Raw genomic sequence first — 14,371 nt, 5'->3', positions numbered from 1 at the left:
TAAGAAGGGCCACTAGAATCTGCCAGTTATATCAGGGCCAAACTGACTTAAGGGCTGGAAATAGTGACGTTCTTCACATGGAAATATACAGGGAGGCATAGTGATAAACCAAAAGGAGAAAACATTCTTGGTTTCTACAACATATCGTAAACAAGCTGGCAGAGATGCATCAATATTTTTTACAAATAAATTCAATGAGAATCTTAGAAGTACAAAGGCAGAATTTATGTATATTTATTTATTTATTTATTTATTTATTTATTTATTTATTTATTTTTTGGCTGTGTTGGGTCTTCATTGCCGCCTGTGGGCTTTCCCTAGTTGTGATAAGCAGGGGCTGCTCCTTGTTGCGGTGCGCGGGCCTCTCATTGCGGTGGCTTATCTTGTTGCGGAGCACGGGCTCTAGGCATGTGGGCTTCAGTAGTTGTGGCTCATGGGCTCTAGAACACAGTCTCAGTAGTTGTGGCGCACAGGCTTAGTTGCTTTGTGGCACATGGGATGCTCCTGGACCAGGAATTGAACCTGTGTCCCCTGCATTGGCAGATGGATTCTTAAGCGCTGAGCCACCAGGGAAGTCCCCAAAGGCAGAATTAGTTGAAGATAAAGTCTTAGATATGATTCAGGTTTATTTTAATCCTTTTGAAACTATGTCCTCTGCCACTGATTACTGTTATTTTTTCATTATTCTTATTGAGTAAGAGAATAGGTATTTAGGGTTTTTTTTTTTTTTTTAAGATAATGGCTTTTTGATTTTATTTATTTATTTATTTTTAAAATACACATTTATTTGGTTGTGCCGGCTCTTGGTTGTGGCACGCAGGATCTTTTTTAGTTGTGTGGCATGTGGGATCTATTTACCTGACCAGGAATCAAACCCGGGCCCCTTGCACTGGAAGCACGGAGTCTTAACCATTGGACTACCAGGGAAGTCCCAGTCTTTATGTCTTCAACGAGAGTTTTGAACGTTTTTGATGTAAAATTTATGCTTCCAGTCTTTAAAGACAAACTTTTCTTAAATCGATGTCTCAGGTAAGGAGTAAACGGCTACTTAAAATGTGCATGTAATTTATTTTGATATCATCACTTCTCAGAGTTTAAAAATTTCCTCTCAATTAATAATAAAAAACTTACTTAGAAATACACTTATTTTTTTAAACAATGTTTATTTCACTTAATGAGATATATGCTGATTTTAAGACAAATTGGAAAATGCCAAAATTTGTAAAAAAAGAAAAGTAAAATCACCAATAACCCCACCAGAAAGGAAAGTTTCACTGCTGTTGTTTTGGTGCAGTTCTTCTATTGTCCATGGGTTTATATTTCATAGTTGAAAACCTATAGCACATACAATGTTCTGTTTTTTCTGAATTTTGATTTTTTCTATTAGTTATTCAAGTTAAGCATTTCCCATATTGTTAAAATGTTTTCTAAGAATCATTTTAATGGTTGAATCATACTTATACTGTAATTTATTTAATCACCTAGAGTTGGACATTCAGGTCTCTCCAGTTATTTACTGTTAAAGTGCTAATGATGATCTGTTTTAAATTCTTAGGACTGAAATTGCTGGGTGACAAGGGTGGAGATTTTTAAGGCTCTACCCTTTGTTAAGCTGTCGTAAAAAGCACTATAGACATTTATTAGAAATGTATGAGTGCCCATTTCACTGACCTTCACTGCTGCCACATTTCCTTTCATTTTATTAATACCTTCTCCAGAGGAACACAAGTAGTCAGATGGTATTTGCATATACATATATACATACACATATAGAGAGAGACAGAGACAGAGACAGAGAGAGCGAATTATTTTAAGGGATCGGCTCACATGATTGCGGGAGTTGGCCAATCACAGAACTGTACAGCAGGCTGGCAAGCTGGAGATGCAGAGAAGAGCGGGTGTGGAACCTTTGGTTCAGCTGTAGTCTGGAGACAGACTTCTTTCCTTCTGGAGGGACCTCAGTCTTAACTCTTAAAGCCGTCAGCGGATTGGATGAGGCCCCCCACATGATGGAGGGTAATCTGCTTTACTCAAAGTCTACTGATTTAAGTGTAAATCACATCTAAAAAGTACCTGACAACATCTAGACTGGTGTTGACCAAGCAACTGGGCACCATAACCTTGCCAAGTTGACACACATAACTATGTATTAACCATCACACCTGTCTTCCAAATATAGTTTATGCTGTACAGACACCGATGCTCTTTCTTTCCAGTTTGCTATGAAGACATAACTGACTTATTTAGGATGTTTCTCTATACTTTGAGTTTTACTTTTTAAACACAAAGTTTTCTCGTCTGATTTTAGAATAAAGAGCATTTAAGGTTTCTGTCAAGGACACTGAGGAAAGAGCCTTGAGTTTGGACCTTGTACAGAAATGAGGTGGGAGTGATCCTCTACTACATGATAACTGGGTAAGTATGGATCAGATAGTTAAACCTGCTCCCTCTCAGTTTTGTGAAGTATGAAAAATCATACCCAATTCCCAGGGACTTGTGAGTTTTCACTAAGGAAATATTTATAGGCATCTCCTCCAATGTCTAGTATGTAGTTGGCCATCTATATCTGAGTTCATTTACTTCTTCACCTTCTTTATCTCTTAACTAGTTAACCCGACACCCCAGTGCTCACTCCAACTAGTCAATGAAAAGGACCCTTTCCTTCTTCTGAGTAATCACTATGATAGCAGTTCTTCTTCCATGAAACTGTATTTTTTTTAATTGAAATATAGTTGATTTACAATGTGGTGTTAATTTCTGCTGTACAGAAAAGTAATTCAGTTATTCATATCCATATATACCTTCTTTTTCATATTTTTTTCCATTAAGGTTTATCACAGGATATTGAATTTAGTTCCCTGTGTCATACAGTAGGACCTTATTGTTTATCTATTCTCTATACCATGGTTTGCATCTGCTAATCCCAAACTCCCAATTCTTTCCTCCCACACGTGCCCTCCCCCTTGGCAACCACAAGTCTGTTCTCTATGTCTGTGAGTCTGTTTCTGTTTTGTAGATATGTTCATTTGTGTTTTATTTTAGATTTCACATATAAGTGATATCGTATGACAGTTGTCTTTCTGTGTCTGACTTACTTCACTTAGTATGATAATCTCTAGGTCCGTGCATGTTGCTGCAAATGGCATTATTTCATTCTTTTTTATGGCTGAGTAGTATTTCATTGTATATATGTACCACATCTTCATTATCCATTCATCTGTCCATGGACATTTAGGTTGTTTCCATGTCTTGGCTGTTGTAAATAGTGCTGCTATGAACATTGGGGTGCATGTATCTTTTTGAATTATAGTTTGTCCAGATATAGCCCAGGAGTGGGATTGCTGGATCATGTGGTAGCTCTATTTTTAGTTTTTTGAGGAACCCCCATACTGTTTTCTGTAGTGGCTACACCATTTCCATTCCCACCAGCAGTGTGGGAGGGGTCCCTGTGAAACTTCAGTTTTTACTTTTTGTGTATACGTTTCGTTTTCCCTTCCATTATTTCCTAAAGTAGCATGCATTAACCACTGAGAAGTAAATGAGATGATTTTAGATAATCATTTTATTTACTCATCTATTTAATGCACATTTATTAAGTGTGTATTAAATTCCAAGGACTGTTCTAGGTGCTGGGGATATAACAGTAAACAGGATAGATATGTCCCTTTCCCTTGTGGAGCTTCAATATTAGTGGGGGAGACATTCAAACAAGGAAACCAATGCATATAGAATCAAACTACAAGTAATGTTGGATTGGTCTGGGTAGGCTAGGTGATGCTGTGGTAAGTCACCAAATCTCACTAGCATAATCCAACAAAGGTTTACATCTCATGCATGACAAGTCAGTGGCTGGTCCAGGTGATTATTCAAGGCAGCTGTTCTCACCCCTCCGGGATGCTCCCTCCCTATCCGCACATGCTTACCTCATAGAAGTGTGTGCTGGAGAATCAAACAGCAGCAGTTAAAGCTTTTACGAGTGTCACTTGTGCTTCATATTTTATTGGCCATAGCAAGTCATGTGGCCACTTCTGCTTTCAATGAAATGGAGAAGTGTGAGCCTTGCTAATCCTAGTGGTAAAGGAGATCCAGATGTGCCTGCCACAGTATTGAATGCTAAGAAAAATGTATATAGAGAGTTGGTGGATAGTGTGCATTTTTTAAAAAGATAATAGAAGCAAAATAAATATGAACTTTATGTATATTATTACTTAGAATTATAATAAAGTTCATATGGATTTCAGAAAAAAATTGAATCAACTTAAAGAAATTTACTTTTATAATTGTTGTTTCAAATTGGTACTCAGATATGAGAGAAAACATTAAGGTCATTTGTGAATGGGTGTAGTTTGCTAGATACTGATTTGTTAAATCTACTTGAGGACAAGGATGATGATACCATATTTATACTGGCACCCCCCTCGATTTTTTGGGCCCAGAGTAGAGGCTCAGCAAACTGTTGCTGAAGTTAATATTGTTTATTGTTTTAAATTGCTCTTGCTTTTCTACTTGATTAACTGTCTTGAACTATAGTCCATTATAGTTTTGTCTTGAGGCTTGAAATTTGCTTCCAAGGCCAATTTTTATTGTCTTTATCTACATTAATATTTTTACATTCAATTATAGTTTAAATTTGGGCCACACATACTTGAGTGTTAATCTCTTTCTTCTCATTTGTCTCAGATATTTTCTTAAACCATTGGTAAGGATTCAGTAAGAGAAAGGAAAGTTGTAACATTCATGTTGGAATTTGCAATCTACTGTCTTTTGAAAAAACAAACAACTTTTATGTTTCATACTCATTTGGCAGCTGCTGGGTTGGAAAGAGACTTCACAAATTTAAATAAAGAGGGCAGGAAATACCACATTTTTTTTCTTTTAAGTTTTACTCAAGGTCGTGGATGTCTTTCTTTAAGGTATACCTGCTTTCGAAGATCATGGTTTTTCCTTACATCTCTACTGTTCTTTTATTTTGACTAAGTCTTTGTAATTTACAAAAATAAATCCCCCAGAGAGAGGACCCAGTTCTTCTCTGGGTGACTAGATCAAGGGCAAACCAGAAGAGTCTCTGTCTCTACCCAATTGACCTTCATTTCAATGCCATCACTTCCCCCATCTCCGGATGTGTGTCTGAAGCATCCTCTCAATTCTGTTAGCCAAGAACTTGTCTTAAGTGAGTGCCTCTCCAGTCTGTGCTGTGAATCACATGAATCTAAAAGAGTCCATGCCCTTTGATGCAGTTTGCTGCTTTTGGATTTGTACAAAATTTGTTTGTTATTTGGCAAATGGGGCACAGCTGGCTTCTGATTTAGAGAGTGCCTTAAACTAGTTACCTCCTACCTTAACTTGATCATTTAAATGGAAAGTGCTACAGCTCCAACAGAGCAGACATGATATAAAAACTATTTCTGACATGACTATCTTGCCTCCCAAATCGCCATGGCTACTGGGTTCTCTGAGGGAAAACAAATAAAATATGAATAAAACACAGGTTTTATGATCCTCACGAGGGCTAAACTGTCTTTACATTATTTAAAAGCTTCAAATGTTCAATGAATGTTCTTAAGCTAATGACAATTGATGCCCAGAAAATACCGATAATCCAATGGAATATAATAGATTTTGGGAAGTGGCAATTTGTGTAGAAATTGCTAATAGTATTGACACACGCTGGGAACTTTGCATATAAGTGGGCTGTAGTGTGCACTGTGAGGAGCTATTTATTTGGCCTTTTATTTGTAAATAAGACAGTAGTCCTTTCCCTTCAAGGAGCATCACGGCCGTTATGAATGAAAGAATACTGATGTCCTTTGTCCAAAGTAGCCACGTTGGCAGAAGCCACCTAGGATCCTGGTCTTATAATTTGGAGGAACCCCAATCTGTCATTTAGGAAGACAGCATTCTGTAGTTGAAGATGACTAGGCCTAGAGTCAGAAGGGTTGGATAGAGTCCTGGCTGTACTGTTAACCGTCACTAATTTAGCTTTCCCCACCAAATTCCACCAAGGCTGTAGATCTGGTCCCAGCCTCATTTGCTAGTCTTTACTCCTCCCTTTCTCCCTTCCAGCCCCTACACTGGCACATTCCAAAGACACATGCTTGCTGCCAGGCTTTCTGTTCTTACTGGTCCCTCAGCCTGGGATGCTCTTCCCCAGATGCAGGCTTATGTTTATTGAGCAGATCCAATAGGTCCCAAGGTGCTAGCAGTGCTTCACACGTTTATCTCGGTGAACTCTCATAGTAACTTTACGAAGTGGGAAGTGGCATTGGAAAGAAGAGGCGCCTTGTTCTGATCTGTGGAGCACTACATCCGCTGCACCCAGAAATGTACGGAAAGATGAATATGAGTTGGGTTAGAGTTGTTTCTCATGTTTGAGATGTCTTATTCTTCAAACATTTATGGAGCATCCATTTGGTGCCAGATGCCAGGCCAGTTTTTAAAAAGAGGAAGGTGAATAAGAATGATGGGACCTCCTCCTTTCCTGCTTTTCCTGATGTATTTAGAGCATCACAGAAAAAAACAAGCAATTCATAGGCAGTGACATAGGATAAGCCTTATATTAGGGCAAATACAAGGTGCAGTGGGGAAGCCAGAGTGCACAGAAAGCTACCGAGGGCGGGGTGCTATCTGTGCTGAGCCGGAAGAGTGGGCTGGACGGTCTGGTGAAGGTGAGTCTGGGAGAGCCCCTCTGGCAGAAGGGATGTCCGAAGGCCCTGAGAGCACAGCCCAGTCCTGAAAATAGGCATCAAACGTGGGGAAAAGGGTCCACTGACTGCCTCTTGAGAAGAAAGTTAGGTTTTTAAGTGACTTGAAAGGTATACCAAAAGTCAGGACTCTATTGTCTGAGCAGTGAGATGCTGCAAAAGATTTTGAAATCAATGGGATTTTTATTTAGGATCTGATTCAGTTGAATGTCTCCAGCCAGGTAAGTGGGAAGTAGTTCCATTTTCTAGATGAGACCCTTTGAGGCCCAGAAGAACATATAAACATTGGCCGACTTGATTTAATTTTCTCAATGACAGGGCTTCTACCTCCTACACTCCACCTTCTCCCCACTACGCTCCACCTTCTCCCCTTCCTTCCTATAGTCGCTCTTGTCAAAATGCAAACATAAAACTATGTACCCACTATCCTGATCTGTCTCCAAGGAACCTACGTGCACTCCCAGGGCTCCCAGAAGCCAGACCCCTGCAGGAAGCCCATTGCACCCTGGGTGGTAGGGCTTTTGAGTGGATGGACACCCCATTGTATATGAGAACACAGTCTCCGGTGTTTTTGCCTAGGAAGCTGGACTTGGACCAAGAACCTTTTATCTGAAAAGGCGACTCTGGGCTGGGGAGAACACAGCCAACTTGACAAAGTCGAGAGGAGCTCAGTGCCGGTCTGCCCACGCTCTGGGCATGCGTGAGCTCTCAGCAAAACACAGCTGGCACGTCTAATTTTAGCCTCGCCCGCCTTGAAGAAGGACCCTTTAAGGAAATATATTTCCTCTGAAACAATTTGTATTATAATGTAGCAGCTGATAGACATGTCAGAATACTACTTATTATTGGTGGAGAAACTTTGCCAAGTGATTATGATTTTTGTTCCGTGTGTGTGTGTATGTGTGTGTATCAGGAAAGTGATCCATGAATCATAAAGAGATAAGACAGTGAGAGAAACAGTGATTTTATTTATCAAGACGACCATAAACCGAAGGGGACACCTCTTTTGATTTTTACAAAATGGATGGAATGATAAGAATGAGTATTTCTGCTATGATAAGTTGGCTATTGTGATCTGACGATGCCTAGCTTGTTAAGAAAGAGCAGTCCTGAAGTAGACTCCAACATTTCTTCAACACTTACCGTCCTCCATGTCCTCCGAGAAGTAAAAGGTTCCTTTCTAAAGCAGGTCTTGGATTCCTTCGGCTTTAGTGCCTTCACAGGTTTTGAAAGCATCCGGGACACACTTTTTCCATTTTCACCAGCAAGCTTAGTCCGTCTGCCTTTTTTTTCCCTTTCTCTCCCTTCCTCCCTTCGTCCTCCGGTCCCTCCCAGGGTCTGCTGTGTTTTGTTTCGCAGTGTGGCTTACCTTGAAACTTGGCAAGCAAAGCAAAGAAGGCAGCTCTTGCGCGGGGTTGATGGAGGGAAGGATAAGGAATCATCCGCCGCCCACATTTGAGTTCCCCGGGTTCGGCGGCAGAGGTGGCAGCTTTGCTGCAAAAATCGCTTTGCTATTCGAGATAGCCAGCAGAGGGAATCGGAACTTTGCTTGCAGCAGGGGTTGAAGCAGCCTTTTTTTTTTTTTTTTTTTTCTTGGAGGAAAGACTGCAGCCTTCTGGACTGCGTACGCTGCTCCCTGGAGGGGCTCTCCGGGTCCCACCCACTGGCTGGAAGGAGGGGACGTGAATGAAAGGACAGGACAAGCCCTGAACACCATGTCACTCTGGGAGGGACACAGCAGCAACTGAGCTGTGCGAGGTTTTTTTTTTTTTTTTTTTTCTTTTTCTTTTCCCCTTTCTCCCCCCCCCTTTTCTTTTTCTTCTTTCTTTCTTTTTCTTTCTATTTTTTTTCTTTTTTTTTTAAGGTGGGGAAAGAGACACACAGGAGACAGGAAGCTGATCTGCAAGATTTCCGAGTTGTGCTAAAAGGACTTTGATTTTTTTTTTTTTTTCCCGTTACAAACGCTGGCAATTGACATCACTACGGACAGCCGGGTAGAGAACAAACTGCCTCATCCCAAGTGGACCCCGGGCGAGAGCTGGGGAGGCTGTGTGGGGTTTTTTCCTACGAATCCCCCGCCTCCCTTTTTTTTTTTGGTGTGTTTCTTTTTAAAATTCTTGCTGTGTTGGAACTAGCGAGTGGTGGAAGACTCTCCGAAGCCTCATCAGTCATCGGGACTGTCAGGAATAGTGGCTCCAGAGGAAGCTCGGCCTGGGGCACATACCCTGTCATCCAGTTCCCTGCCTCGGAGATAGCGATTCCAGCTACATGGGCAAACGCCTGGACCAGCCACAAATGTACCCCCAGTACACATACTACTATCCTCATTATCTCCAAACCAAGGTATGGCTCGCCCCACAGTCTGGCAGCAGTGGGGTGTCCTTCTGCACTGGGGGTGGGAAACAGACAGGCGTGTGAATTCGGGTTTACTGCCCCTCCCCTTACTCCAGCCCCTCTTCCTGCTTCTTTGACATGAGTCACATAGCCATGGAGTTAATGAAGCAGAGAAGGATATAAGAAGAAAGCAAGCCTGCAACTGGGGCTTTCTCTTTAAGGAGAGATAATAGTTTCACTTGAGTTCCTTTGTTGTTATTTGGCTGCCTGGATGTGCCTGATATCCGTCAAGTCCTTTGCAGATGGGCAGGGTTGTTAACAAGGAGATCATATCAGGGATGATCAGGCACAAGAATCCAATTTCAGGGGCTTTTCTGGTGAGCTGTTCTTTGTTTGTGGCTCTAAAAGGGTTTTTCCCACTGGATAGGACACGCCGGGGTGGGGGCGACGCAAACTTTTAATCGCTGAGTGTGGAATGAAAGACGGTGTGGGAAGGTATACGGGGAACTAGCTCAAGTCTCTGAGAGTTTGTTTGCATGTATTTTTGTTCTTTTTGTGGCCTTACATATTTTATTTTATATTGAGGAGGATCAGGATGCTAGAGAGTGAATTTAGGAGCTTTACAATAGATGTACTTTACTTTTAGAAGCTCGATGTTTCTGTGTTGGCTGCCATCAGGAGACCTGGGTCTTGAAACAGGATGAAATATACTGATAATAAGCGGACATGAATTGGTTAAATACTTTAGGCTTTATGTGTGTGCTCAAATGATCATGAGGGGGCCAGTGGCAAGCCCACGTCACTGAGCTGTGGGTCGTGCCAACCATGAACTTTATCCTGCAGTTCAGACATGGAAGACTCTCAGGTGTGAAATCACTGCTGCAATTTGTCAGTTACATTGGACTTGATTTAGGGGGAAAATGTTGGTCGTTCCCCCTTGAATGCATGGATTGTATTTCTTTACAGATGATATTATTTTACATTGCATTAGCCAGACTCTACCATGTTCTTAATAAATAAATATGCCAGGAGTGAACAAAGCATGCTGAGTGATCTCTGCTGTCACAGGACTGGGTGCTGTGATTAGGGTTTGGTAATTCATGCCATAGTTAACTCTCATTTATTCTTTCACCAAACGATGGCGATTTGTAAACCAGATCAGGCAGCAGACTTACTTTCAGTATTATATTAAAGACTGTTCTTTTTTTCCCTTCCTTTCTCAATTGCTCTACAATTTGCCCTGCCCCTCCAAGGTCGACTCACACTGCCTTTTGCCTTTGTGAGCATTTAGTTTGGGCTGCTGCTGAAATAAATAGACCAGCCCTCCTGCTCCAGTGGCTGGAGTTTTAACTCTTTGGGGGATTGGATAGAGAGTGCTACCTGCCTTTCTCAAGGAAATGGCAAAACAAGGACAAGTTAAAAAAGGGGAAATTTATAGTCATTTCTCATCCCCCAAAGAAATAAAAACAACAAACTCAAAGGTTGCATGAAAAATATCGGACATTCCATCCCTTTTAGTCATTTGGCTAAATTTTTCCAAATGTTTCAAAATTCATGCTTTCTCTTTGGTTCTCGTTTTCTACGATGAAGTCTATTCAGAAGAGAAACATTAGATCAAAATGAATGGAATAATTGCTTTTTGGCTTGAGATTTCTTTTAACTATTACTAGTAGGAAATAATGTTGGACACATTATATTAAAGACACAGGACCAGCTACACTGGTGGGGTTGTGTGTGTGTGCCTGTGTGTGTGTGTTTGGGGTAAAGAGGAAACCTAGGGTGTTGAGGGAAAAGAGAGCCAGAAAAATAGAGAGGGAGTTTAAAAAACTCTGTTTTGGGGTGCTATGTAGTTTAGTGTTGTGTAGACAGGCAGCATCTGGATCTTGTTACTTTCAAGCTAGTCAAAGCCATCAACTTCTGGAACATTTTTAAAGAAGTTAGATCCATTAGGCGACCTCAGCTGATATTTGCGTAATCAGATCAGGGTGGTAGGGAGTATAAGATCAGCTACTTTGGCTATCATGGTAGTTCATATTGATTATTACATTGTAAAATTTTGACAGTGCAGTGTAGTTGTCGAATATTATTACAGTGGCTCTGAAATGACAGACATTAATGACATTCCTGGAAGCTGAAGATATGAAAATGTGCCCTATTTGGAAACAGGCACTCAGGGAATGGGAGGGAGGGTCAATGTGCAATATTTTAAAATATGGGAACTTTCTGACAGCATTAACACTGTATAATAAAGCCCCATCACACCCCAGTATAGCATGAAAACAACTGGGTGCTTTTATTTAGTAGCACTTTTTGCACCTTTTACACTTATATCAAAATATAACCTGCAGTAATTTTGAAGGAAATGCATGCTGCTTAGATTTATTTGGTAAGCCCAGGTGGAATTTCATAAATCCACTGTCCTTACAGCTTTGGCTCGTAGTTATAATCCAGTCTTAAAATCACTGCTATTTAAAATGGTGCTGATATGTAAAGAGCATTTATGGTTGGTAAAAACAGAATTCTATGGTTGACAGCAAAAATCATATTCTGGTGATACCATGCCTTAAACTGTTCTCTAAATTCAGGTGTTTTCAAGTAACCCACAAAAGCTATTTGCTGACATTAGTTTTGGATGGAAAATCTTCATGAGGTTTTCAAGAACTAAAATGTTTATTATTGTATTCATTCAGAAAATGCCAAAATACTGAGCCTTCTCTTTCAACCTAAATATCTGTGTTAGAGGCAGCTGCTATTTCCCAATGATAAATCAAAATGATAATGGATTTCGAAATAAATGCAAATGTCTTCCATTTCCCAAATGCAATTAAAGTTTTAGAAAAACATGCGACACTTCCCTGCCTTCTCTGCTCCCCTTATTACCCATCACATTAGAACCAAGGTCTTCACTTTGTTGCTTAAAAAGAAAAAAAATAGAAATAAGGCATGCATGCTTTTGTTTCTTTGAATAAATTTCCAGGTGCTTAAAATGTTATATTAGAAAAATGTATGTGTAAGTCAAATAAAAGGAAAAACCCATGGCTGATATGTAGCTGTATCTTGTAGCAAGGTGGGTGTAATATGCCTACTCTCCCAGAGCTCACATTTAAAGTTGTCACTTGTCAATTTTCTTTTTGACCAATTATTTTCCTACCCAAAGAGGCAATTTCTATTTTTGTTTGGAAATAATGAAGAAATCTTGGTGACATGTCATAATATTTAAATAAGAGACATAACTGGGTTTTATAAAAAAGAGTTCGATCAAAACAAATTTGCTATTGGAAGGCCACCCAGAATAATCAAGTTTCAGAGAAAGGAGACCAAAAAAAAATAGTTTTTTTAGCTTAATGATAATATACGTAACAATGTTTGATTAAGTTGTGATGCAGTATTTCTCAAGAATTTTGTTACAGCCCATTTCAGTAAACCAACTTGTTGCTCTTACATTATGACCCAGGGTGAATTTCAATCTGAATTTGAGGTACTTTCCGGATGGGGGGGCGGTCTTGGAAAAACGAGTTGAACTGGGAAAGCTAAAAAGAGTTAAAACGTGGTCCCCAGCCTGGTCAGTTCATATTTTGTAGTTGAGGTATAGATGTTTCTCTTATACGTGATATTTCGAAAACTTTAGTCATCTTCATGAAACTTTAAAATTCACCCAAACATACACAGCAAATTTGTCTTTTCTTCTTTTTCCATGCTCTGACCAGATCACTATATTTCTCCCAGTTGAGTGCAGTTTCTAATCCCTCTTTTTCATCAGTCTTCTGCCTGCCCTTCTTTGGCCATCTGCTTCCCCAGAAGACCTTGAAGAAAGGGGCTCAGACCATGGAACCCTGACAAGGTTTCTCTGGCTGGTGGTACTCAGATTCTGTTCAGAGCCTGGTGTGAAGTTGGGGTCAGGTGGAGGAGTATTTCACCACCAGCACACTGATTTCAGGCTGAATTTCTAACCATCTTCAGCTGGACTGCCGCCTGGCTCCAAACATCTAGCTGGACCCCAGTTGTGCCATGAAAAGAGCAGACACTTGACAACACAGGGCGAGAGCAGTTGGCAAAGGAGAAGGGAGCCTCCCGTGGGGCCAAGGATATTCTTAAAGATATGAATGTACAGATCCTGCAAAAGCAAAACACAACAACCCTCACATGTTCCTTGCACATGAAAATGTAGAAAATCTGGCAGAGGGAGGGAATGAGTTTAGAATTTCCTTAGTACTTCCTGCCTCAGATTTGCATTGATAGTTGGAGTTGGTAACTTGCCAGTTACCAACCAGTTTTGTACGTTTCAGCCTTGAAAACTCCCAAGTACTGTTTTCCTTTGAAAGGCTGAACATACAAAACTGGTTTTCTAAAAATCTTCCAGCAAGAGAATTTTTAGGAATAACTCCAAGTATTTCTTTCACTGTAGGGGGTGATATGATAGGATGATCCATCTCGTCTCATATTAGAATGTATACTATTTTAATTGGTGTGAAATGGGAGAAACAGAGAAAGAAGAGGCTACCCTCCCTTTTCAGTTGTTTGTTTTTTTCTGTACTCCTCCAAATCTTTGTTAGCATTGGGATTCTCTTTTCTCTAATGTTGTCACTGTTTTCACAACACTACATTTGTTTGCCTACTAAAAGGAGTAGAAATGTAAAAATTTCATCTCCTCCGCCCCCGAATAATTCCAAACTTAAGGGAAATACCATGTATATTTCTTTGAGCAGTATCTTTCCAACACATTTTCCTTTCACTTTCTCTCAGTTTGGAAAAACAAAAATAGAATTATAACTCAAAACTATGTCCATGAAGTAACAAAATGTGTTCAAGTATTGGAGGTAGGGGCCATGTGAAGGAAGAGGCCAAGGAGAAGGGAGGATGCACATTATTCCAGGTCTTCCTGGTTCCAGGAATTCTGAAAAGCTTAGTTTTTGCACTGCTATGAGGTACACAATCCTTTTTGACATTATCAGTCTTTTTTGGCATAGAGAGGGCTCAGTCACAATGATGCCCATGCCAGATTCTAAGAAAACCAGGCTTTTCCTTTAAAAGAAAATCTTTGGAGTGTTGGACTTCTTATTCAGAGTAAATGGTTGATGTTTATCCAAAATTGGCTTCGAGTACTACATTAAAAGTGTGTTTTGTAACAGTCTCACAAGCCACAGCTGTATGTGATTAAATAGTGTAATATCAAAAGCATGTGAGAAGAGACATTTTTATGCTATAGCTGTTCACAGCAAGAGTACAGATGGGGCTGAGGGGAGACCAAGAGCAGAGACGTGCTCGTGTGTGATGATACGTGTGCTGCTGAGGATAGGAGTTATGCTACGTGGGTTGAGGGTACGTGTTGCTATTTT

At 40.3% G+C, this 14,371-nt stretch overlaps 1 protein-coding gene across 7 annotated transcripts in view; it reads left to right on the top strand.

Annotated features, from left to right (window-relative positions):
- Nucleotides 1–8,421: 8,421 nt before the first annotated feature.
- Nucleotides 8,422–14,371, top strand: part of RBMS3 (RNA binding motif single stranded interacting protein 3) — a 707,061-nt gene continuing 701,111 nt past the window's right edge. For all 7 annotated transcript variants that reach the window (XM_057698459.1, XM_057698462.1, XM_057698461.1 and 4 more), the window contains exon 1: nucleotides 8,422–9,044. In XM_057698459.1, the coding sequence (XP_057554442.1) occupies nucleotides 8,970–9,044 (75 nt within the window). In that variant the 5' untranslated portion in view covers nucleotides 8,422–8,969. The remainder of the gene's footprint in view (nucleotides 9,045–14,371) is intronic.

The sequence above is a fragment of the Hippopotamus amphibius genome, chromosome 11 (assembly GCF_030028045.1).
Source record: "Hippopotamus amphibius kiboko isolate mHipAmp2 chromosome 11, mHipAmp2.hap2, whole genome shotgun sequence".
Classification (NCBI taxonomy): Eukaryota; Metazoa; Chordata; class Mammalia; order Artiodactyla; family Hippopotamidae; genus Hippopotamus; species Hippopotamus amphibius.
This window is presented reverse-complemented; position numbering and strand designations above follow the sequence as displayed.